We start from the raw sequence: 27100 nt of genomic DNA, 5'->3' as shown, positions 1-27100 counted from the left end.
TTATATTTTATATAAATAGTTTATTGACTTATCAACAACTGCCTACTGTACAGTCCTTATGGGTGACACGTGTATGCGACACAGTTTATGCAGAGACCATTCCTGTAAGAGTTTTCCCAGGCAGAGTATTGTCAATGTTAAAGAAAGCAAACTGTATACCCAGGATTTAAAATGTGGGCGTGGCTTTGCTCGCCATCTAAATGTGTAACCAAGCAAGCCTTGCATATCAGTCACAGGCCGTCAAAACAAGAAAGGCAATAATTAACTTGCACAGACTGATGACTTTGCAGAGCGGTGCAATGAATTTTTCATACAATGGTTGAGTCAACAGACGGAGCTCAAGTCACGGCTGGCTTTTAGGAAATCCATCAGTCTTCCGGTTGTTAGTTATCCATTTTGGTGTTACTGAAAGCAGCCAGTGTTAAGTGACAGATCTTCATTTCAGAGTTGAGTTTCTGCTGACCAAAGCCAGTGGGCTAATGAAACTGAAAACAATGAATTTCTCCTTCCTCCAGTCAGGGCCGGTGGGGGTCAGCGGGACGTTTTCTGGAAATCTGTGTGGCTATACTCCTTGGAGCATCTGTTTTGTACCAAATAGGAGAAGAAAAAAAGGAGCTGTTGTCCGAAAAAAACCCGTCCAAATTAGATTTCCGAAAAAGGTTGCTCTTGACAAAGAACATGGGGGAAAAAAATGCTACGGAGGGGGAGGAGGGGAAGGAAACAGAATATCCTCTTACAAAGTCCTAATCTAATTTCCATCCCCAAAGGGGACAGAAAATCACAGAGAACAAGAAAGAACCATCACAAGCGAAATTGGACACCAAAATATAAATCTATAAAAGGCCATTTATTACTCCATTATGTACACTTTTCACAGGACCTCCGAGGAAAAGCTCCGGAGAGAAGCGCCGCTTCTAGCTTTCATGGAACTTTATCCATAGTCAAAAAGGTTAAAAAAAAAGAAAAATCCAACGAAAGAGAAAAAAAAAAAAAAAAGAAATCGACATTTTTCGTCTTATTTCCTTTCTCTTAGTGCCTTTGCAGAAACGTTGTTGCTGTACAAGTGTTTTAATCAGACATAAAAATCCAGGTCCAAAGCAGCGCCGGCATCCATTAGTCTGGCACTGCCAAACTTCCTGTCCCGCATAGCGGAATCCATGTTGTCCGTTAGGGAGAAGATAGGCGGAGGAAGAGCGTGCTGTTCCTAAGCATGTGCATGCTCCCATCCAAAGCACTGCTAATAGATCACTTCATACACTGTGGCCTTCTTGTCACCAGAGCCAGTCACGATGTACTTGTCATCCGTTGAGATGTCACAGCTCAGGACCGAAGAGGATTCCTTGGACTGTTAAAGAGAAGAAGATAAAACTGCATTAATATACAGTGGCCCATTCAAAGTTAAGTGGGGAGGATTAAATGACTGCGGGGGCAGAAAGATTAGCCTGCAGTGACAACAAGGTTTGGCCTTCAAAAAGACTCCTTTGTAAGGTCAATTATTCAGTTTCACTTTTCACTGATAGGGTGGCCTGGTTAGGCAGCGGTCGGTGTGTCCTTCCGCAAGGAGAAGGCAGTGTGTTCTTTTGGCTCTGGCTACAGACAAAGTGTATTGATCCGCATACCTGGAATATGCTGGCGCCATAAGGAGTCCTCCAAGCATTCAACAGATTGTCCTTCCCAGTGCTTACAAACCATTTACCTGCAAAGAAAACGGAAGTGACATCAGGCCTTTTTTGAACCAATGAGATGCAGGGAAATACCTTCATAGCAAAACTTGTTACATTTCCAAGCCTGAGACAAAAACCAACCACCCCAACCCAAAAACCCCCAACTTTTAGCTCTTAAAGCAAATGCAGGTCAAGAAAAAAGTATCTGCACCCTAAAATGTTTTAAATTGCCCCCACAAACTATGACGTATTTAACTGGCATTTCTTATGATAGACCAAAAGAAAGTGGTTTAATGATATCCAAGTTTATTTTTTACAAATGAAATTTTTAAGTGACACAAATATTTGTGTTTAATCAACCTGAAACTGTTCATTAGTTTCCTTTTCTTTGGTCGCAGCTTTTCAGATGTGCAAAGCTTTCTACCCGCATTGCACATCTGAAAATATTGCCTATCCTTATTCTGCAAACTATGGAGGACCAGTAGATTCACTGAGTCACGGTTCCCCTTTTCCGTTCTGGTCCCTGAGCACAATGAAAACAAAGTTAAACCTAACCTAACTGGTTAACTCTTGCTTTGCCCGATTTGTGGTTTCCACTCAAATTCTGGATAGAAAGTGATCAGGTCATTTTGTTATCCAAATGTGGCTGTTTAACCAATGAGAGAGCTGGTTAAATCTGCGGAGCAACTGCTAGAGATTTAGCTTGGTTTTCAACCTGCTCATGAACCAAATGGTCATTCCAAGGCAAAATTGGCAAAATGCATCTTAAATTTTTTATTTTTTTTTAATACCCACTTAGAGGATGCGAAAACACATTTTAAAAATTACAGTATTTAATAATGGATTCATAATTACAACTTGGATTTAAGTTTCTTTCACATATGCTTTGATCCAAACAAATGGTGGCCATGATTTTGGACTTGTTGAGTCCATTTTTTTTCCTGTACTTTTAATCTACAAAACTAAAAACACTGAACATTCCCCTTCTAAAAAGATATAAACAAAGCGGTATGATATTTTCAGAAAAAAAAGAATAATCAATAATTCTAATCCCAGAAGTTTTTGATCACAGTTTAGCCTTAGTAAAATCAAGATGTTTCACTTTTTACTGTTTTGGGCCGACCATTTTCTAAGTCTAGAACATTTTATAGTCCCAATTAAAGCAAAAAAGAAAAATGCATTAACAAAAGATCTTTTGGGTTTTGGGTTGTACTCTTTTCAAGATTTAAAATATTTTCTCTTTAAAAATCTTGCAACAACCATTTGTGTATCTCAAAAGAACATCCAGGATGTTAATGCCTCCATTGTAGCTCTGGCTCTGTGTATACAGTTAACCCCAGGACTAGTCTCCTACTACATCCTACAGATCTAATTCTATGTCTGCCCCATATTCATATCCATCCATATTAATTACTGCTGAATAAAAGGTTCATTTCAAGCTGAAACAATTCATTCATGCAGAGGACTTATGAAAAGTTATCTTAGTAAAGTGGTTTCCAGGTTAAAGAAAATGAATTATCTCGCTTTAATTCCTCTTTACATGTGTTAGTTCACCCCCTCCCAAAAACACATTCAAGAACATTAGAGCTTAAAGTTCTATCTTTAAAAGAGTATGGAGGGTAAATAGTATTGTATTATTCCCTGTTCCTTTTAAGTAGGTTTGCTCGTACCACAGTAGGCGAACTTGAGGGAGAGGACGCAGCTTTCATGTAGGTGGAGCTGATATTTGTCAGGCTTGGAATGGTGAAGCACCTCCACGTTGCTGCTCTCCATCCCAACAGCAAGCCACTCTCCGGTCGGACAGTAGCCCAAGGAGAAGATCTGGGGATGGAACAGTGATTATTAATAGTTCAGACACTATATAAAGCAATATATTTATGGGTTACATGTGTGGTATTTAATGATTGTACCTGTGAAGTGAAGTCGTGCTGCTGCAGCTGTCGACCCTCTCTAAGATCCCAAGAGCGAACAGTGTTATCGAGGCCGCCTGTCCACAGTTTAGTGCCATCATGGGAAATGTCAATGCAGCTAGCACCATCTGTATGACCCTGGAACTGCCTGCATTTAGAGTAAGAAAGCACAAAAACATGTATTGACATCCTCTTTAAAAGTGGCTCACACAAGAGCAGCTCTGTTACAGAGCCAAAATCCGCACACTGGGAATACATATATTTTTCCCCCCACCTAACAAGGGTCTGGTTGTGCAGGTCCCAAACGGCGATGTTTCCATCACTGCAACAGGAGAAGCAGACCTTGGCGTCAGGGCTGATGGCCAAGGCGTAGCACGCCGGGGCCGATGAGGTGAGCTCGGCCTTGATGCGAGGCGTCTGAGAGGCCAGGTCCCAGATGGTCAAAGTGCTGGCCTCGCCTCCAACAATCAATGTGCGGCCATCAGGCAGGAGCTTACAGGATCGGATGTAGTTATCCCTGTTCTGTGGCACAGAGGACAAAAGCCGATCAATACAGTGCAGAGAATTAGAAACAAATCTGGAGGAAAATCCACAGAAGAAAACAACTAAAGTGGGTTCCCTTAGCTGATCACAACCACAATTAAAATGACATTTTACAGACAGAAATCTTCAGAATATTTAGCTATTTCCATCTTCTTTGCAAAAAATGTTGTTCTGCTGTTAAAAATCATCTGAATAGTATAGTTATACCAGGGAGATAAATAACAGGGGGAAGGGGACTTCTTCAAAAACAGACTCCTAACCAATCAGAGGGTCATCTAGAAGTGGATTTAAATCAAATCGAACAAATTTGGATCATTTGTTGGATCTTATGTCTGAAATTTTTGGAATTACACATGAAAGCACAAAACTCTTATTTAAGTATTCCTTTACTATCTTTTGATGAATACAAATTTCTGGTATGGAAATAATGGAGAAGATTATGCCATTGCAGCTTATCAAAAATTGTCACTAAGGAGTGTAAAGTGATTCAGTATAGGGTTCTTACCAGACAGTCCAGTTGGGAAACGGGGCTTTTGCTGCCTGGCTGGCTGATGTCCCAGATTTTGACGCAGCCCTTACCGCCGGTGTAAACATGACGTGTGGGGTTGCTAATGGTGACAGCACACACCACTTCGCCGTGGCTAAGCGTGTTGATCTGACGTGCGTGACGTGGAATACCCGGTCCAATCAGGGCATCAGGCGGGAAGGGTACAGGTTGCATCTGGCCATCTGCGCTTACGTGGAAGGAGTATGCACTACAGAAAGAAAGATGATGCAGGTTTAAAGTCATTGGATTTTGAAGTGTGACAAACGCCTACACCTTTGGAGAGACACTTACGGTTTCCCCCCAGAAATAGACGTGAGGCTGGCTGGAAGGCCTGGGGCTCTCATATGAGTGTGAGGATCAAACCCCTAAAAGATGAGAGGATATAGATGTATGAGGTTACAGATCAGTGATCAAAGGAAACTCTGCTCTAAGGCTACAGAGAGAACTGCATTAATCAAATGTTTCACTAAATTTTCAATCTGGGGTTGTTGGAAAGGTTTGATTTTGCCTGTATAAATGTCTAGTGATGTAAAAATAATTGGATTAATCGTGATTAATCGATTAGAGGAGTAATTATACCAAACCTGCAAAAAAAAAATTAATTATTTTGAATTTTGTTCTGTTAATATGATCTACCAAGAACTCCTTAAGTGGAAAATTTGTTTCACCTGGTTTGATTCAGCAAAAAAATCTCCTTTAAAAATCCTTTGCCATCTGATTATTAATTTAAAAAAATAATCGACAGATTAATCGATTAGCAATATAATCATTATTTGCAGCTCTACCAATGTCTCTTAGAAAAATAGTATAAGACAACACAAGTAAATCACTGAAAATAGATTTTCTTAAAGCTTTATTTAAACCAAAACATTCAATGTTTAATTACTGATGAAATAACTGTAAAGTTTGCATTTATCTTTAGCGTTTATATTAGTTATACAGTTAGCATGATTAACAGTACTCTGCATGTGTATTTCTAGAGAATGTAGTTCTGATGTTCTAAAATGTTTGCAATATATTCAGATCAGACATGTCTTATAACAGAAAGGTTGAATTCTTCAATTAATTAATTGGAGTCTGCTAAGCCTTCCTTTTCTCTATCAAAAGTATTGTGTTCTCTTGCCAACTATACTGCAGACATGCTTAATAGCATAAAAAAAAATACATTTTTAAAATTCAGTGTTGTGGTTTTTATATCCATGACATAAAAGTATGAAGACCAGTCAGCCTGAAGGTATCACATGCATATCGAGCTTGCAAATTGAAAAACTCAGTCTGAAAATTAAGACTTTTTAAAAACAAAAAACTAATAACACATTAAAAAAGAAAAATCCAACAGAAATGGGTCACATGTGGATAGAAAAATGGGATTTGCAGCATGAAAAAAAAAAGAAAGTGGAATTGTTACCATAGTCGAACGTCCATATGCTGCAGCTGCTGCAGCGCTCATCTGAGGGGAGATGTGCAGGCCAGCGTAGACACCTGGACTCGTTAGGCCTCCATTCATTTCATGGTGGCCCATCATGGCAAAGGGGGGATAGGAGCCAGCAATGGACAAAGGGGTCCGCAAAGCTGGTGCTGCTACAGAAAAAAATAAAGAAATAAAAAACAGGAGATGAATATCAGTATGCAAGATAATCACATACTTTAAGATAATAATAATAATAATGATAATGATAACAGAAATAATAATAATAAAAAAATGCAGCTTCCAGCAAACTCAGAGAATGGTACCAACCAAGAGCCTCCATGCCTGGTGGTTTGCCCAGTATGGGTCTGAGCCCAGGAGTGGAGCTTGTGCCAGGGGTGGGGGCATCGTTACGCGGGGTGGGGGTATTGGATTTAAGACCAGGCGTGGAGGATTTGTCATTCTGTCAAGGGAACAAGAGAGCAAGCACGTTCACAATCCCAAAAACCAGGCTCTGTGCAGACTGACAATTTGAGAGCAAACTGAACCTAATCCAATCTAATTCTGACAACCCACAGCCATAAACTGCTATTTATTCTAAAACCTATTACGGTCACAATGGAGATGGGGCTTTTTCTATCCCCTTTAGCTTTAATCTTTCAGCGAGGCAGAGGCAAAAATCCCAGAATAGTTAAATACATTGAGCTATTAACAGAGGAGACCTGACTGATCCTGATGCGGGACAATATTATCCCTGACATTTTAGTCATGCACTTAAAGCACAGACAGCCATTCCTAATCCACAGCAGAAAATGTTCCACATCTATTTGCACATATCCCTACAATTTCTTTTTTAAAAACCCTTTCTGTCCTAGTTTGTCCTTAAATATCTCGTTGTCTTACATGACTGAGCTCCTTTGCCTTCGAGGACGGGGTGCTTCCAGAGGAGGCCACAGATGCTGGGCTGTTTGGTGTATCTTTCTTGGGTGGGCGTGGTTTATCAATGCCGTTTTCAGGTGGGGAATGGGCTGGGCTAGCCCGTGGAGTAGCTGGGTCCTAAGAACAAATAAATCAAACAGATTTTAATGGTTATACAACAGCTTCAGGAAATATAGCTATAATCATAAAAAGTATAGACCCCTCACCTCATTAGACACATCTACCACCAAATCATCACTCTTTTCTCCGTCGCTGTCCTGCAGGTGATTAGAAAAAAAACAACAACACCTTAGAAGATATACTTTGGATAAACGTTTGTGATCCCATGGAGAGCTTTGAAAACATTGTTTGCAAATTGTTAAGAGCTGGATAAGCAAGGAGACATTTTCACATTTGAGTTTTTCATATTTTTGTCAGGTTAAAAACCTTTAGTAATATATTATTTGTAATTCATGTAATAAACAAACATAAAGAGCACATAAACATTGTTTTTTTTAAACAAAAAGTGAAAAGTGTTGTCTGCAACTCTAATCACCCCCTTTTACTCAAATACCCCTAAAATAAATTTACTGCAACCACCTGCCATCAAAGGTTAGCATTGAGTAAACAGAGTTAGCGTCTGTTTTCTGGAGGCCTAAGGTTTGTTTTAGTACATTAATGACCTTGTTACATAAGGCAACCAACAGGCAGGTCTGGAATGAAGGTCTGGATATGTTTAAGGTTGGGTTGAAATACAAAACACTATACTAAGCTTTCAATGTCTGACAAATAACTAAGGGGAATGGGAGAGTTTTACACAACAGCAAACCCAACAAGATTGGCTGCATAGCTGAAGTGAAAGGCCAGAACTTAAAAAAGAGAAACAGCCAAAAGGCTGATGGGAACTGTTAAGAACCTGCAAACATCCACTACTCATCTGCAATCATTTGTCAACAGCGACACTAAAAATCTGCCCTCAAGAAATGGGAAGAAGAAATCCACTAATGAGGTTTGTTGCAGTTTTCTTTCATCCTCTGATGTTTACTGTTGGATAAAGATATATACCTCATTTGAATGAACAGGTTATCCAGCTCCCTCAGTGACATGCTGAGGTGGTTATACACTGATTGTATTCAGTGTTTAAGGGAGGAACACCTGGATCGTAATCTTGAATATTTTTAGATGTATTCTTGCTAAACAAACCATCTTGAAAGTAAAATAGTTTAGTTACTTCGTCCTAAAGCCACTTTTATAAGAGGAATGGGCAAAAGTTTCAGTCATGGGATGTTCCACTAAACTAGACATGGAGCACAAAATAAATGTAAGTTTCTAGAGTGTTTACTCACATACACATTTTTCCAAATAATAACTTTGTATTAGTCTGTAATCTAAATCCCTGTAAAATCCATGAAACTTGAGATTGTAACGTAAAATTCGCAGCTTTTATTTTCATTACATTGTCACAAGTACAGAGCAACCAAATGAACTCTGCATTTAACCGATCCCCCTTTTGGAGCAGTGGGCTGCCATTGTGCGGCGCCCAGGGAGCAGTGGGGGGTTACGGGTATTCGTTCAGGGACAGAGTGGCAGTCTGTGGGAGTGGGGCTTGAAATCAGAACCTCTGGATTCCATCGCTATGACTTAAACACTAGGCCACCACTCCCCTTAAAGTTAAAGAGGCATGAAAGCTTCTGCAAGGAGGCTTTAATGGCCAAAACTGTATGTAAAAAATACCAAAAGAAACCCAATCCTGCTCCCTATCCTGTTGTCTTTATAAACCTACATATCTGCTCATGCTGTCCTTTTCCTCCAGTTTGCGTTTTTTGGAATCCAAGCTGTAGTCAGAAGAGCTGCGGTGCTTCTCGCTTGCCGTCCGCAAGCTTTCTGATGGAGATATCGAGTTATTCTGCAGAAAGAAAAAACAACCAATCTATTTTACTTCCAATGTATCTTTCTTTTTAAAAATCCAATAACATTCATTTATTTAATCCAAAACAACATAAAAAAAACAAAAAACAGTGAGCAAGTTGAGCAAAGCTGAACACTCCTCATTCAAACAATGATGATCACAGCAGCCGTCCTAAAATTCAGCTGAACATCAGCGTCAAACAGTACCCTGACACCCACCGAGCTCGCAAACAACAGAACGGGCTGTTGTCTGAATTAAACGGAGTACGGCTTGTTTCCCCGAGCCTGCCCACCCCTCCTCCTTATAACTGGACAACAAACAGCCTCACAGGGGCTTGAGCAGTGTGTCGTGACTGAACGGAGGGCCTTTTCTCCAGAGTAATTTGGACTGAGCATGAGAGAGAGAGAGAAACAGAGAGAAACTATATGCATTGGGCCCTGGGCGTTGGGCACTGTGTCAGCTCCTGCTTTGAGCGCCGATAAAGAAGAAGAATCTATATCCTGCCAATGGGCATGGCAGCGTGGGACTGACTGGTGCTTTTCTGTGGAACCTGCCTACACAGGCTGAAAAGGCTCACTCCAAACGCCAACAGAAGGGAAGACACTCGGCAGGAGTCCAGAAGCTTCCGCAGGGAGCTTGCCATTGGCCTGCAAACTGCCAAGTTGTCCTAAATTTCTATGTCCCTCCATCAGAGAGCCAAAGCAACAACACGGACAACAGAAAAGAGAGGGGAACAATGGCTGATGGACTAGAGGTCTGGGCAAAGGGCCACTGTGTGCATAATGGCTGACCTTTAAAGAGATGCTTAGCGTGACTCATTAACCAAAGTCACCACTCTACTATCAGATGACCTGGGACGAGAACACAGAAAACAAAACAGGGCCAGAAGCTCCATTTCTTCAGAGATGACTGAGCCCATTCAGCCGGCACGGCCTACGGAAACAGAACCTCACAGGCCCATCGCAAGTCATCTGACATTGAAGCGACTTTGAATAAAACACTTCAGCAGGTCCAGTCAAACAGAGAACATGAATATTCATCAGAGAGGGAAAAGGAAGAACAAGTGAGCTGCTAAACATGAGAGACAGCAGAGGGGATCAAACAAATCCTTTAAGAGAAGGAGGACAAAGTCCTTCTTCAATTCTGATGAAATTACAAGCCTTCTAATCTCTCCAGCATGATAGCACACAGCTTTTATACTTCAATTCCCATTGCTCCGAATACTGAAAGCAGATTATAACAGCTATCAAATCAGCAATATGAAACAGTGAAACCCAACAATCCCTGCAGTCCTGGACACTCACCGTGCTTTCTGTTCAACGGACGTCACAGGGGCAGCGGAGATGATGAGGAAACCCAAGTGAGAAAGGAGAAAAACATGTCAGTTAGTAAAAAAAGTAACAAAAGCCTCTGGCTGAGCATGTGTGAATCAGCTGTAGGGCACAAGGCTCCGTTCATTAATGCATTTTGGAGCTGCTGAATAGCTGATGTAGTCGTCATGGGCTGAGAATGCAGCAGCTCGTTACACAGATAGAATGTGAACAGGCAGGATGTTTTCCTCAAACCACTCTAGAGAGGGAGAAATATTGCAAGCTTTGATGTCAGTTTGGCCACATTTAATATCTTTCTAAAAAGGTTCCATTAACACACACTTCATTTCAACTAGGCATGGTATATTACATCTTAAACAAAGGTGTGTTTTAAATTAGGTCGAAACAATTAATCAGATTAATTGTGATTAATATATTATTGAAATAATCATCAACTAATTAAGTAATCGTTATCTGGAGTGTGGAGACTCTAAAACGTGTCTTTAGCTGAAAGAGTGACCCAATTAAAGCAGTAATTGTTAACAAAAATATATATAAACATTTTGCCTTTAAGATAAAAAAAAAAATCAACTGGTTTAATTTTGCAAAAACTCTTCTTTAAGGAACCTTTTGCAATCTGGTTATTAATCGATTAATTAAAAAAGTAATCTTCAGAATAGTCAATTTGCAAAATAATCGTTAGTTGCAACCCTATTTTAAATACTCCAAAATTTTATTTCTTCATTTCTTTTGTCTTTAATCGAAATTCAACATAACCAGAAAAGTCGTCTAAGAACCGCCTCTCATTTGGGGTAAAGAGGATGTTTACTGTTTGGAATGCAGCATGGATACAAACAGCACAGGCCCTCACTATCATTTTGCTGTGCACTGCTGCTCAGCTGGCTTAGGAAATAACTCTTTTTGATCCGCTACAATGTAAAAGACTGTCATAGTGCAACCTTTTAACAAAATGAGAGAATCAAATCCTGAATTTGAAAGACTGCTGGATTTCTGAAAGCTGGCTCAATGATGAGCTGAATGTTAAAGGTAATAGCATATATTATTTACAAGTAGAGGGAATAATAGATGTTTGTAAAATGCCTTGAAAATTCAACCACAGTTATACAGTGAGAAATTATGCTGACCCATGTCTAATTTGTACTAAATAAACTTTTTTACAATAACTGAGGTCAATAACACACCTCTGTGCTCCAGATCTTGATGGTTCTTCTCATCCTTCACTGGGAGGTGAGCCTGGCTGCCCAGCGCCCCGAGCGCCAGCAGGCCGGATCCAGAGCCGGTGACAGGGGGGATTCCAGGCGGCTGCAGACCCGAGGGGTGGGGCGGCAGCTGAACTGGAGGCCCGTGAGCAGCGTGGGAAAGGTGCTGCGCCTGGAGCTGTTGCTGCTGCAAGTCGATATAGATGCAGACAGACAAACAACAAATGGGTTGGAGGGAAGGAGTAGCCACTATCAGCTCACGACTTTAGCAGAAGTAAACAGCTGCTGTCAGATCTAGCTCCATTTTAAGCCAAAATGATATAGCCACATATAAAGCTAGTTAGTTTAGCAACTTAGAATTACTGTTTTTCCATGTTTCTTCAGTGTAAAACAAGGAGAAACAGCAGAGATAAATTTAATGAGCCTTGGTTAGAACGCAGGGAAAGAAATCATGCTCTAACTGTTCCATTTCATACTGCAGCATCGCATAACCCCTGTAGCATCAGTGAGTTTAACAATCGTCTTTAAAGAACAGTAAGCTGTTAGCCTCAAGGCAAAATAATTAACAACTTTTATAAGGAAACAATCTTAAAAAAAAAAAAAACACACAAAACAGTCTGCTTACTGCTCTTGCATTCAAACTCTGGTATCGACAGCTCATAAATCATTCGAACACCCAAACTTTTAGACATAAGGGAACTGAATGCCAGAAGCCCCCCCCGCTTCCCAACAGAAGGCAGCTTCAGGAGCCAGGAGTAGGGGTCCCATTGCTGGCACTCACTCAAGCCTCCAATATTCGCCATCAATATTTGAAAGGCACAGGGAAATGAAAGAGAGTTAAAAGGCACTCAGCCTGGGAAGGAAGCAGTTTAAAGCAAGGTTAAATAATACTTAGCCGAGACACCAATAAAACATCAGCAGTTTATAACCCATCTACAAGCCGACTAAATAATTCAGCTGTTGTTACAGCGTGCTATCTTTCTCTTTTACAAGACGGACTTTAATCAGCGGCCTTTAACGGCCACTTTAGGAATATCAGGAAGTTAGTAATTACCACAGAGTAGAGGAAGATGGTTTAACTCGACATTGGCTTCGTTTCACAGGGTGGCAGGAACCCAAAGGTGTAAATGGTTCTAAAATATTATTCCTTTCTTCTAAGAGTGATATGAGCTACGCTTGAAAACAGAAAACTAGAACAAGAAAAAAGAAAAAGAGAGAGAAGGAGAGATGGAGGGAGACTTCTAATGTTGTGTCCATGAGGGAAATTAAGGAGCCAGTTCATTGGCAGGGGGGAAGACATCCTTGCTCATTGTGTTTAATGAGGCACTGATGGGTAATAAGCATGGCTGATCAGCAAGAGCCCTCATTAAAGGCCTATAAATGAAGACAATAATAAATAAAGGAAGAAGTCTGGCCTGTATCTTCTAATTTAATAACGCAGGATAAAAACTTATACACCATGCCCCTTATTTAACCTCCACACTGAGTGTCACTGTAGGAAATAAAACCCATCTGAGAGTAGACTCTATAGCTAACAGGGTAACCGCATTAAAAGCAGTTGAAGTTTTTTTAAAGCTGTTTTTTTTTTAATAAACTCATCAGTAATAGAATGTTGCATGCTCACCTAGCAAGCTGAAAGAATACAGCAAAATTTCCCACTTGCATACAACTAAAACAAACCGGGCTGAAAATATTTTTTATCCTAGGGTGACACAATAGAACCCCCCCATCCTGTTAGGATTACTCCGTTAAAAATAAAGCCTGTTATTCGGATGAACGTTTTTAAGTAAATTATTCTGCTAACATCGTCTCACTTTTTAATCTATAAAGAACAATATTGCAAATAGTATTCTTTGAAATAAACTCCAATATTACAACTAGTGAGTCAGTATATGTTTTCCTAGCTTCATGCATAACCTTAAATAAACGAATGCTATATTTACTGTAACTATAATAATTATGTTGTATTATTATAGTTGCAGCAAAAATAATCATGAATTTTGTTCTGTTAAATATTATTATTTTTTACACATTTACATTAAAATTGAAAACAGACAAAAATATCAAATATTAGTGCAGGGGTTGACGTTAAGGATTTTTACCACTTGCCCTTTGGGCAAGTGACTTTCCCATTTCATTTGCCCAGAAACAATTTTTTACTTGCCCAGTATAATGTTTGATAAATATAGTTCCTAATATTCATTTTTGTATATATATCAATGAAACATGTTTGTTTTTTAAATGTTTTTTGTAATTTAGTATTTTTTTTCACTTTACAGGTCCCTGGTGTGTATATGCATGCGTCAGATAATGAACTCAAGCCTACATTACCGTGTTAACATGCTTTTCAATCCTTCCTGCACATTCTTTTCAAACTAAACTTTGCTTTAAACTGTTGTGTGCTTGGAAAAATATAAATTGTAATGTTAAAAATCTAAAAAAAAACTTGACAGGTTAAAACCTTACACTACTACTACTCACCAATTTAACATGTTTAGCTCTGTAACATTTAAATGCACCACTCCAATGTCTAAGAGAAAAAAATTTAATGAACATTTTTAATGTATGACCTGTATCACTGTACAGAAGACTGCCATATGATAGAAATATTTACACTGTGCTCATACAATTATTATTATTATTATTGTCGTAATCCCTGACTGATCATTTCTAATCTAGCGTGTATTATAGTATAGATTAAATTCATCATCCAGCTGCAGCTCTGCAGAATTCTCTCCCCAGGAGCTGAATCACGCCATCTAGCGGAAAATCACGCGGCTTTTTCAAATCACGCGAGAATGTGTACAAAGCAACAAAAATGGCGCAGGCAACACTTGTGGGTCGGTTTCAGCAAATGTCGGTGATTTTAAAGTAGTTTTGAATGGTAAATCATTTTATTTGCGATCATTGCACTTGCCCGGCGGGCAAATGCAATAAAATTTGTACTCTCCCGACAATAAAAACTACTTGCCCCGGGCGATCGGGCAATGGTTAACATCGAGCCCTGTAGTGCCGATTTGCAATTGCAAAGCCTGCAATGTAGGCTATTATATATCTAGTGGCATGCCTATTGGATCTGCACATCAGGACTGAAGCTAGATGGCTAAAAGAAGAGTTGGAGCAATTTGGGTTGGACAAAATCACTGCTGCCCTTTTCACCAGTATTTTAATATACATTTGAGTTATTTGTTGTGATGCTACGGCATGGTTATCATGGGTGAGATTTTTTTAAATACCCTATGTCCAATTAAAAATGCACATTAGCTGGAGACAAGCCGTGCCATGCAACACACACAAGGTCTTCAAGCCACAAAAACCAAATCCAGTCAAAGAAATGTGAATGACACAAATATGTTTACGCCACTGACCATAAGAGAAGGGTAGGCAGCCTGCTGCTGCTGAAAAGGAGGACAGAGTTGGTCAAAGCTACAACTGCTTCAGACACTCACCCATACAGAAATACTGCCTATAATGGACAGAGAATATATGCTCATAAAGGTCTGACACAACCCAGGTTGGCATATCTGAGGCTTTTATGTTTGAACCAAACTGGATTCTCTAGCAGTCGGCTTTACCTCAAGCAGCTGTCCTAGTTGCATTCTATTAATGGCCAGCAGCTCCATCAATAAGACATGTAGCTGGTTCCTGTACACCGCCTGTCTGTCTGCTGTGCTCTTTCACCCACACCTTGCTTTACAATATACATGAGGATTTTGGCATGCCTACAGAGCTTCTCCTTAATAAATAACACATGGAAAGGTGTTCTTAATCACACACATCACCACGTCCCCTGACATTAGCCAATGCTGGAAGTTTTGGGCTGAGGCCTCATCATTTTTGACAGCCCTGGTGCCACACAGAACTCTGCTCTAAAGCCGCATTACATCATTTATTTAGTCTATTTTTTAAGAAGTCAACTGTGAACTATAGATCACAGAAGAAAAAATAAATTAAATCACCCAAGCTCCAAATTCAAATCAGCAAAGTATTACGGTATTATGTTTCAAAGGTGAAAACACATATTAGATAACTTATCAAATATTACTAATGTTATCACAAGTGCTGTTTGCATTGTAAAAAAGCATCTACGTCAGTCCAAACATATGAAAATAAAAGTGGCTCTACATCACCTTTAGAAATTCCCCATTTTAAGAAGGCAATAAAACAAAAACATCACAAGGAGGGAAATCATTGAATTTCAATATTTGCACCAGGTCAGCATCCATTGACTTGCATGCAGAAGATTCAAAATAAGATCACAGAAATCCCAGGCTGTGTTTCTCTAGTAAAACCAGTTGCCTCTGTGTGAGCAGGACAGGAGGGATATAGCTGATCAATGAGAAGCAGATGGTGCCTGGAAGCAGTGATGAACACCAAACATTAACTGCACCGTGATGAGCTCTGCAAAACGCCGAGCAGTGGGGATGGCTGATGGCTGCTTTCTGTGCCATCTCAGGGAGGCTGTTCTGTTCAGCCTCAGCCCTTTTAACTCCCACAGCTATCCAGGTCAACAGTGAGGGATGAGGCTCCTCGTTAAAACCTTAGCCAATTAAAGCTATGCAGGCTGCGGAGGGTGTCTAGAGAGCTCTCAGGCTCACATTTGTAAACGGACAACAAGGCAGGAAACAATGCTGCCGATACCAAAAGAGCAGAAACAGACCATTTCAAAAGGATAATGCTAAATATATAGAACATATCAGTCATATTATTTTGTCATTATTTATTGTTGACCAGAATTTCCCAAAAACAGGATTTACCACTTTAGTTTAATAATTAATGTCAAATCAGTTTTATTGGGATTTTATATAATAGACCAACGCAAAGCAATACATTATTGTGAGGTAAAGGAAATTAGAGTAAGATATTAGTTTTCAGCATTTTGACATGAAAAAAGAATAACAGATAATTTGTAGCAATTACAGCCATATGACTTTTCTCTACCAATTAATATTTTGCAATTTGCAAAATAAGCTTAATATCAACTCAACTGGATGGGAAAAAAGACATATGTAAATATCCATTTGTAAGTCCAACCACAGCTTTTGAATTTTATGGTCTGGAATTTGGCTGGGTCAGTTTAACACAGGACTATGCTTTGATCTAAACCTTTCATGGTTTCAGCTTTAGCTTCCTATAGCAGCAATGACATGTGCCAGTCTGCAAGCAGGATTTTTAAGGGCTTTTTCCCCCATCCATCCTTTATTCTTCATTTTGCCTCTATTCTATCAAAGCCAAATTCATAAAGTGAATAATAGCTGTCCCATCAATAGATTTTTGTACCCAAGTTTGACATAGATTCTCTAATTAATGCTCCCCGTACCCAGAATAAAAGTTTCTGTGGATGGTTATATCTTGTTTGTTTAAAAAAAAAAAACGCCATGTTGTTAGCATTTCTGAATAATCAACTATTAAGAAGAATCTAAATAGAAAGGGAAAAATATAAATTCAGACGCCTCCCTCCTTAACTTCTCCCTTTAATTTTGAATTTTGCACTACTTTGTGCTGGTCTGTCACATAAAATTTCAATTAAACACAAAGATTTATACAACATGGTGCAATTATTACTTTCAGATGCATTGAATGTTTGCCCATACCCAAGTTAAAATAAAGGAAAAAAAGGGAGTATACACACGGTGAGAGGCAGATTGGGAAGTCCACGTACCCCGATGATGGCATTCAGCTCGGTCATAGTCACCTGCTTAGCCCTCTCCACTGCCTGAGCAACCTGTTGTTGGTGCTGAACAGAAACATGGACATATAATTATTAAGGCATCCAAATGTAGTTGCATTTTCACAGCACAACAAGAAAGCAGGCTTAGAACAAATGTGAACGTCAAAAAAGCAGCACGATTACTGAAAAACTACTTAGAAAATGTCTCTCTGCAACACAGCAACAATAAGCCACTTTGTTTTTAAATAAGCAGTGACGCCGTTTGAGGGCTGCATTCAAAACCTACCTCTTGTGACAGGAAAGGCATAATTTGAGCTAGAATTGCATTCAGTCGTTTGGCAATCTCCGTCTGGAAAAAAACAGAGGGAAAACAAAACGGAAAAAATAAATAAGTTGGAGGTGTATGAAGAACGCAGTGACTGCACATAACCCCTCCTTTAATGTTTACACCGATTAAGCCAATTACTCCGGCAATCAGAACTGCTTGACTCAACATCCTCTAAACAGCATGATATTGACATTTGAAATATTTAAAACATTAGGAGAGCCCAGGGGGATGGAGCACAGCTGTGCTGAGAGTGCACTCCACGTTAAACGGATATGAGCAGGCGGAGTGCGTTTGCGTCGAGAGAATCTTCTCCCGCGCAGCCCTGCCTCTTTTTTTTTTCTCCCACCCAAACTGCACTGTCCTGCACTTAACCTCAGTTAAACCACACAACCACACCCCTTTTATGAAGCCGAGGCCTTCAACCTGCACTGTTTACTTACATGTGACAGTGTGGAAGATCGACATTATGAATCAGAGCTCACTATGATAACAAACCATAACAACTTGTGGGTTACTGTCCTCCAATCTGTGATCGATAAGAATTAAAGCAGTCTGTGCCAGTAGAGGCTCACTAAAACTGGGCCTTTCTAAGAATCAAGCTGGAGCGATTTCTCCGAGCCATCAACCTACCCCTCCAACCCCACCCCCTCCCCATCCCACACCCCTCCTCCCCTCCCATCTATCCATGGAACCCTGCCTCCATTCTTTTGCTTGTCGACCAACTGCCATGGCAACAGCTACAGCCCTATCTGGCTGGGGATCATTATGCAAATGGCACCTCCGCTTGACCGTAACAGGCCTTAAAATCATATTACGTGCTTGGAGGCAGGTCATTAAATTGAATTTTCAGCCTGTCGATCACATGAACGGACCAAATGAATGGTGGATAAAAAGAGCAGTAGGAGAGGGGAGTATGATCCACCCCCACTCTCCTGTAAAAACAGCACCCAGCTTGCTCTTCCCTTCACACTCACTCCCCCCCCCTCTCTGTCTCTCTCTCCTTCTAGGCTTGGGAGATGAGACATTCAGGTCTGAGCTCTGCACTGGGAGCAGAGAATAACTGGGCTGAAGCTACATCATCTTTGGAATTTATGAGCCGCAGTTCAACCCAGGGCCGCTGCAGAACACAAACACATCACAGAGATTTTCTCTGATTTCTCATTTGGAGCAGCAGCAGCAGCAGACGCAAGTTAGTCTGCAGACCGCCGGCTTATTTATTACACATGGCAGAAATGCCAGGCAGTGTTTGGCAGCCTGACATATTACCCCAGGGCAAAGCCAGTGTGGGATGGGAAAGCAGTGAGTGACGGGAGAGGATCTGCTGACCCTAGTTGCAACATGGACAGCTATTAAAGCGAGGCAAGCCAGTGGTCAAGAAAACAATCTAATGTCAGATAAAACAAAATGACGCCTGACAGTAGAAGCAATTTATAATAACTGCATACAACAGGCGTGGAGCTCCATCAATTAGAGCCACTTAAATTTTTTAAGTGGTGAACCACATTTAAAAAACAGAAAGAAAACTTTAGAATTTTTCCTTCCACTTAACTTTCCATAACTTTTCTTCAACACTGTTCTTTTGCAATTACCTCTTTTGTGGCTTATTGTCCTTGAAGTGGATATCATAAACTATCTGATGACTACTTGTAAAGTCAGCAGTCCGTCCTATGATTGTGCAGGCCATTAGATAACATTAATGTATTAAAAACCCTCCGCCTATTGGTCTTACACTATCTGGGGATTTTCATCAGCTACAATCATGACAAAAGGAATTAAACAGCAGAGATATTTATTTCTAGATCTACTTGTACAGCAGAAAGTGTGTTGAACCAAAAGACAATTCATCCTATAACTTGTCCATTGCCTTTAGACAAGAAGAGGAATTAGCTGTGGTCTTATAAGATAAAGATTTTATGGCCGTTTTATCTATGCACTTTTGTAAGAGTTCTAGAAAGAGTCGATGGAGGCCATTAGAAATGGCTGAAAAGCTACCGGGGCTGTGTAATCCATGTTTGCAGAGATAAGCCTTGTAAATAGCGCTCGAACATTTGACGGGATTTGTAAAAAGTCCTGGAGCACTCGGGGCCCATTCCTCTGTAGCTTAGTATCATGGTGACAGCTGGCTGAGCGAGGTCAGGAGGTGGCCGATCCGCTGTGCCCTAAACAACTGCCAGCCTCTGCGCTCCCACAACACAACATGCAAATACATGGCAGAAGCATCAGCTCAGCTCCCCACCGCTGTCAAAGAGAAACAGTGCAGCGCTGAAGGGACTGCTGCTGCTGCTTTTCTTTTTCCTGGTCTGCTGGCAGATAAAAAGGGGGCTGTTGTCACTTTAAGTAGATGACAGCTTGGCCCTTGAGAGGCCAGCTTTGCACGGCTGCTACACAATTACAGGTACTCGGACCTGTGTAGCACCACTTTAAGAGCACTCTCAGCCTGCCGTGTCAATTGTGTGCAGAGAGGTATTCGCCTGTTGTTATCAGCAGTGGGAAAATAGAGCTAAAAACACTGATGGGTTTTGCATTTAAAGGAGAAGCAGGTGATTCATCTAAAAACACTGCTTGACTGGTCATATTTAGAGGGTCAGTCATTTGGATTATCCAGCAGCATGGCCTAAGGGCCTGACTTTTCTATTAAGGAAAAACTAGGACTAGTAAGGTCAGCTCTTCTAATCTGATTGATGAGTTCTCCACCTAACTGAGATGCAAAGCATAGCTCAAAACATTTATTAGTAGTGTTACATATTCATCCAAGTAAAATGCAAAATAACCTGTACATATTAATATCAGCCATAGATAATATAGATTGATGCACTCGTTTGATAAATTTTATCAGAGCGCAGTAAGGTCGGAAAAGCTTATTAGCAAATAACATGTCACCAGCAGTACATGCATTCCGATTACAGCAAAAACTGATCTAAAATTAAGGTGAAATTTCTTGAGATAAGTGTTTCGCCCCTAATTTCAGCTGGAAAATAAGATGATCGAGTATTTTTCAACTTAATCAGTGAAACAGGTGAGTAGGCTAACGGCTAGTCTCAGAGAGAATAGCGGAAAAGCAGAATTATAAACCATCTGGTCTCAAAAACTCTTCTGGTTGTTTATGCAAATGCTAATTTATAAGCCATTATCAGGCTCATCATTGACAGTTATACACAAAGAAGCTCATGATCAGTTACAAAGGTTGGAGGCAGTGCGCCACCAATGAGCTTCCTGATTGAAACACTTTATAGAAACATGATTTTGTTTTCTTTTTAGATACAGTTAAATTTTCAGGATCAATACATAGTATATGGCACATGTCAATGCTGCTTGCAGGCAGCTATTCTCAAAAACTGACATATGCAACTTTAGTGCGTTTGTCATTTAATGAGTCATGTGACCCATACTGCTACTTTACAGCATCTAAGCCTCCCTTAAACCCGAAAGCGAACTAAACTAAAAGTTGTTGTTAGACAACAAACACATCTGACAATGACCCGATGAGACATCTGGGATTTAATCTGGAGGGATAAATTTGGCCTCGTCTCACAAGTAACTCCATGGCTGCTTAATCTGCTCTTCTAAACTGTCTGTTATCAGATTGCAAAACATGGGAGAGACACCGATCATTTTTACAACAGTGTGTTGTCAGTTTAGATGGTAAACATTGAAGGTACAGGTTTAGCACCCCTAGTGGTTAAAGTTAAACATTGTTGCTTTAAGAATGTCTTTTCCACTCAGTGTGACCATGAGGTATAAATAAGGCCATGCAAACAAAACAAAAACAAGAATATAGCACGGAATAATAAAAATTATTCCAGGGGACTAAGATGCAACGTCTTTCAAAAGGGACCCAAAGTATTTAGACTGATTGAGGGAAAGAGGCTGAATTCCAAATACAGCTCTAAAGTGTCCAACTATCCTCATCCCTTTTACCTTGGATATGGTGTGAGACGTTGATCCAGACATTTTCCACACTGAATTAACAGCCATACTTTTCTGGTCAGTCTGAAAAGAAATGCTTTACATGTTCCTTTTCCTGTATTTTTTTTTTTCCTGACAGAGAAGGCAATTCGTGGCACACAGCCTCCTTCCCACATTTGTGTAAAAAGTCATTGGTTAATGTGTAAAAAATCATCCAATGACAATAGTTTAAAGGTACAAAAATAACAGTTATAAAGCTGACTGACTAGTCTAAAAGATCAAATTCTAGGAAAAGATAAAATCCATTTTCAATCATTTCAATAATCAGCTTTATGTTAACAGTTGTAGTAGAAACGTATGTTTGTCATTTGGTGCAAATGCTAAATGAGAACTTTCCATTTATATGAGTGAACCTGACAGCTGAAAACTTGCACCTGTAGAATATTACACCAACGTTCAGTCCTTTGTGACAGACTTGAGATGTTGAAGTACTGATTTCTTTCAAAAGGCACAGTTCCTCAAACCGCTTTTCAATTTTCTATGAACAACACAGACAGAATGTTGGCGGGCCCCGCTTCCTTTCCTATTGGTGCCAGAAGATATGTGGCCTTTTAAGCAAACACAATGAGGCATGAGTCTGTGTTACAGCTACAGGTAAAAGCCTAATCCGACTGAAGCAAAGGTTTGAGCCCCATACTCCCCCATGCAGCTCCAGGAAACAAGCACCATATGACGGCAATTATGGTGTTGATGTCATGCAGCAGAAATTAGCCCATTTGCATCGACTTACTGCTGCAGCTGACAGAGAGGGATCAGATAACCGCCACATCAGTCCATCTAAGCTGTGTCATTGTGCCATTTCTAAAACCTGAAATATGTCCCTGCACAGTAATGAAAAAGGCATAGTAAGAAGAATGAGCTTCCATACAATGGAATAAATCTCCTAGAATGGAAATAATATGCCGGCGTGCATCCAATAACTCTATCCCAACCCCTGTCTGTTACCCACTGCTGATATTCGCCTCCTTCTTCCCCCATGCCTGGGTGTGTAAGGCTAAGGAAGCTGCAAGGACAAGGCCTCGCACTGTTTGCTCACCAACATGCGGTTCAGAAGGTTAGGGGCCCCGCTGATGATTTATTCAAGCGCTTCCATCAGCTCTGTTGAGGTTCCTGATAAAAGTCAGACACTAAAATGGATCAGTCGATTAACCTGTTTACACAAAGCTAGGCTCCTGCTCCTCCCCACCCAGCTCTATTCTCCTGCTCCCTTCCAGAACTCCCCCCTCCATCTCCCCTCCAGTTGGTGATAAGTGCCTGACAAAAGCTATCAAAGGGGCTTGAGGCCTGACAGACATGTAGCAATGCGACAAACAACCCCAGACACTGATGGATCATCCCACCACGCCAATCCGCTGGGCAGCCAACGCTGTTATTAACCAACTGGAAGAGACCAACTTAATGGTTTAAATGCTGCATGTAGTGGAATCTGAGGATTACCTATTCATTCAATCTTTATATTACTTCAGACCTTATTGTGATTGATCTGTGAGTCAACATCAGATAGGATCCTTGGATAAAGATAAGGGCGCAATAAATGGCTAAATGACTTTTGCTCCGCTCTTGTAATTACTGCTCAGCACTTCTGTCTTTGTAATCATCACGTCTTGTCAAAGTCTACCTTTAATCTTATCAAAAAGCTGACTCGGATTACATGACACGACTGGTAAATTTCCAATAAAATGGCCGAGACTGATTGTATAAATGGTGGCACATGCTTTCATTCATTCAGCACATAAGCCTATGCACTAATGTTAGATTTACACAGTGACCAAGGTTTTTAATGCATCAAGCAGCCCTGATAAAAATAAAAAAATACAAATACATACAATGCACAGAGAAATCAATTGCTTCAGTAGAATTGAATAGTTTTCATTTTGGTGAACTATAGTGACCAGCTATGTGTCAGACTTGGAAAAGAAGGGGAAAATAGAAAGATTTGGTAATATCAGCAGGTAAATAATAAAATTTTTAAAGCAAGGGCTCTCAAGACTGAGTTTAGGACATAACTTAGTTTTACAAATCAACATGTGAGGCTTTTAAGAAAGCAAGCTGCAGATATCAGGCTAAATAATAAAACAAAGTGGCGAAAGAGCATTTAAATCAACAGCAGATTCATGTAAATAGATAAGAAAGATACAGTCATTGAATGATGTTGTTTGTTCTGTTATTAAACTCAAGATTAATTTACTAACCAGTTAGGCTGTGTTACAGGTCTCACATTGTTCTTTTGAAGTTGAAAAATTAGTGAGCTACTGCTGTAGGTACACACACTAGCCACACTAATCAGGCTAAATGCTAATAAATCATGTAAATTTCACCATTGTTGTATAGCAAAATATCTCTCATATACACTAAATGATGATACATATGCATCTATAATTATTGTATCTTGCAGAAAAGGGCTAGAGTTTGTTTTTTTACATCAACGCTGCCTTGATATCATAGTTCTAAAATTGGCCTAAGCCTTTAGGGAGTACAGGAGATTGGATATTGGCCAGAAATATTTGATCAGAGTTTGTTATTTAAAGGTTATAGGGAGGTGGTACATACCTGTTTGTGCATCTCTATGTTCAACCCATAAGACATCTCGTAATACTGAAAAATACAACAAAAAGGGTTCAAATTACACAAAATCTGAGATAATTTCATGATTGAACAAAACAAATACACTCTGCACAACAATCAATGCAATGGATCCCTACACTAATCACATTATCACATGCTTTTGAACAGTAGGATAAAAATACCCTGAAAGGTGATGAACTAAGATCAGACCAGAAAAGAACTTCTTTAAGGAGCTGTGCAGCAGTCAATGAATTGATTCCCCGCCCACCCCCTGCTGTTTGTAGTGAAGGCACAAGAAGGAAAGGGTTAGATGTATTGATCACTATCTTAAGCCCTCAGATCTCCACGATGTCTGCTTACTTAGCGTAACGTGATTGCTCAACACTCTTGATATTTCCAGCCTGGTCAGTCTGTCTGTCTGTCTGGATGAAATGTAATCCGTCGAGTCCAGAATTGGCAACCGGGGCAGAAATGGCTTTCCAGTCAGCGTCTATTTGATGAGGCCAATGCATTATTCAGTCCATTAGCTTCTTCGAAAATTACTCTCAAACAAGAGAGCCATTCTGTCTGAGATCAGAGCCCTACAGCCGTAGCGTAACCTGACACCCATCGCTGGCTGTGGAATACTTCCCAACATGTTTACCTAACCTCATGGTTGTCAGGCTGACATGTTGTTTTCACACGAAAAAAACAAAACAAACAAAAAAAAACCCAAAAAGGGGTTCTTTAATTCAGGACAAAATATATTTGTGTAAATCTCTCCCACTGTGTGTGTTTACTCGAGACAAGCGAGTACACATCCACAGGAACACCTGCTCATTGCGTCATGTCTGGGCTCATTTCTTGCGTCAGCGGCACACCTATGTTTTTCTTAAGGGCTGCTTAAATAAAAGCTAATAATTAAAGATTATAAAGAACGGTACTGCAAAGATACACCGCAAGCCTGTTCCACAGCCTCCATCTTGTTTACTGTGGTCTGCGCCAGCAGCTCGCACCTAATTTATGGCCCTGCATATGTCTGAGCATGGTGTCTCCAAGGAGAATAATCAGATCAGCACACACAGAGGGCAAAGCTGCAGTCAACCCCTTGGAGATCGGAGGGGCGGGCTATAATGAAGCCCACTGCCCGTCAGGAAGAGCTCTTCTGTAACAACTGGCTGCTCTATACCACACCTCCTCTCCACCACCACCACCCTGAGGGCTTTCACAGGCCTGTACCTGACACCAATGCCGCCTTAACCACCACATGCAGGTGATCACAATAGCCCGTGTCGCTCCACCCTGACCAGATCTTCAACAAGCCTTGCAATTTGGTACCATAATTGCTCCCCATTGTAACGCAAGCTTACCATGACATAGTGGCGCTGCATCTCTGTTTTCTCATTGGCCAGTTTGTCATACTCCACCTTCAGACTGAAAACAGAAGACAAGGTGTCAATTTCAACCTCTTCAGCACTCATTCATGCATATCTACCTGCTCAGAGGAGGGGGAGGAAAAAGTCCATCTTTCATTTCAACCCATTTATTACTCTAAAACTCCACAGACCAATAAAGCAAACTGACATCCTTGTCATTTCTGTGATAATCATTACCTGTGATACTGGGCTTGGAGGAACTGAAACTCATCTTTAATTCTGTCACAAGACTCGGCAACGGTAAATTTGAAGCCGGGCTGGCCGGGCTGATGTGGAGCCTGCAAAGAGAAGAAAAGAAAAATCTCAGCAATCCGACTCAGAGTTGAAATTCACCCTTTCAAAGATATGAACATCTCTGCAGTAAGGCATTTTCCCAAAAAGCAGAGGCGAGTCCATACTTCACACCTCCAGCTGTTAATAACATCACATGAGTAGGCTTTCACACTGAATCTCAATTCTCTCAGACAGGAATTTAAACCACCACCTGTCTTCACATTTTGCACGAGTCATACCAGTAACATCATGCAAATATGCAAAACATCTTCATAGGCTACTCTTATTCCAAAGCATGGCATGACCTGCATGAATGGTGGAATAAGGGGGCTTTGCAGCAGGATATTTCTTCCTTTCTTACACAAATGTTTTAGATGCTTAATAGAAGAACCCATCTTACCGGATGTCGGCCCTGTGGATACATCTTTAAATGTGTCCTTTGTTTATGTCTCCAGTGTGCAGGTCCTTTAGCAAAAGGCTGGAAATTTGCTCACAGATGTCAGTCTCAGCAGACAGGGGTGGGATAGAGGGGGTGAGGGGAGGTCGTGAAAATCCTGTATTCGAGGTGGGAAAAGAAGCAAATTAACCTATAGAATAAGCAATTTAATGCAAATCTAAACAATCCCCTAAATAAAAACAACAAAAAAGCACAACAACAACACAATCCGTGCCCCTCTGTCTTCTTGATGACCTTATTCGGTTTGTGAGCAACGATTTTTAAACATTTACAGGTGTATAAAGATATGTAGCCAAATTTATTTTTGAAGAAGCGAATATAAAAAGCTCGGACCGATTTGTCTTTGTATTGATTTTTCCTCAAATAAGCAGAAAGCCCGCACTTACAGGACACCACCGACGGCCCGGCAGCTGGCTTTTCCAACCACTTTGACTCCGCGCAGAGGCGCGCTGCGGAGCGCACGCCCAGAAAAAATAAGCATGAAATAAATGAAAGAGAAATCAAAAGCTGGGAGAAATACATACCCGAATGTGCGTCCTATTCTTCGGTCCGACCTTTGTTTCCCCAAAAAGAAGAAAAAAAATACAGAAGGCTATAATTTAGGCGCTTAATTCCTTGTAATGTGGATCCAGATCTGGAGAAGCATCCTCCACTCTCTCCAGAACGCACCCAGTCAGGCTGGACTAGACTGCAGGGAGCAGTTAGGAGGAAAAAAAATCGCTCGGTCGGGCTCGATTAAACTACTTTAGTCGTCGTCGTTGAAGCTCCGAGGAATGCGCTCCTTACGCGGCTGGTTAATCCCCTCAAAAACGACAAAAAAACATATATACATATAAGCTTCCAAAAATCTCTCCTACGAGTCGAAGAGGTTCTTTAAAAGCGTAACACGGTACTCTCCACAATCTCGCATTTCCCCCCCAGTCGTCCAGCTTACCCCCGGTTGCCACACACAGGCAGCAGGGCTGAACTGCCGTGGAAGCGTCTATCTGTCCAATC

At 40.6% G+C, this 27100-nt stretch overlaps 1 protein-coding gene across 6 annotated transcripts; it reads right to left on the bottom strand.

Moving 5' to 3' along the window:
• On the bottom strand, positions 1-27100 carry tle3a (TLE family member 3, transcriptional corepressor a). Of its 6 annotated transcripts, none has more exons than XM_038280394.1 (22): positions 26629-27100; positions 26048-26201; positions 25552-25652; positions 25309-25372; positions 23945-23989; positions 17387-17449; positions 17062-17166; positions 14798-14827; positions 11412-11616; positions 10204-10211; positions 8774-8896; positions 7218-7268; positions 6976-7128; positions 6403-6535; positions 6073-6242; positions 4956-5029; positions 4623-4872; positions 3849-4096; positions 3575-3722; positions 3335-3485; positions 1620-1696; positions 1-1345 (listed from the first exon to the last, which is right to left on the bottom strand). In XM_038280394.1, exons 2-22 carry the CDS (start codon positions 26069-26071, stop codon positions 1238-1240), a joined length of 2331 nt encoding a protein of 776 aa, XP_038136322.1. In that variant the 5' UTR covers positions 26072-26201; positions 26629-27100; the 3' UTR covers positions 1-1237. The 6 variants fall into 6 exon arrangements, with proteins under 6 accessions (XP_038136322.1, XP_038136321.1, XP_038136325.1 ...); XM_038280393.1 differs by having other exon boundaries at positions 6073-6245; positions 26629-27099; XM_038280397.1 differs by lacking the exon at positions 14798-14827 and having other exon boundaries at positions 17092-17166.

The sequence above is a fragment of the Cyprinodon tularosa genome, unplaced genomic scaffold, assembly GCF_016077235.1.
Source record: "Cyprinodon tularosa strain WSP-4 unplaced genomic scaffold, ASM1607723v1 ctg16, whole genome shotgun sequence".
Classification (NCBI taxonomy): Eukaryota; Metazoa; Chordata; class Actinopteri; order Cyprinodontiformes; family Cyprinodontidae; genus Cyprinodon; species Cyprinodon tularosa.
Note: the sequence above shows the minus strand (reverse complement) of the source record. Positions and strands in the feature narration are given on the sequence as shown.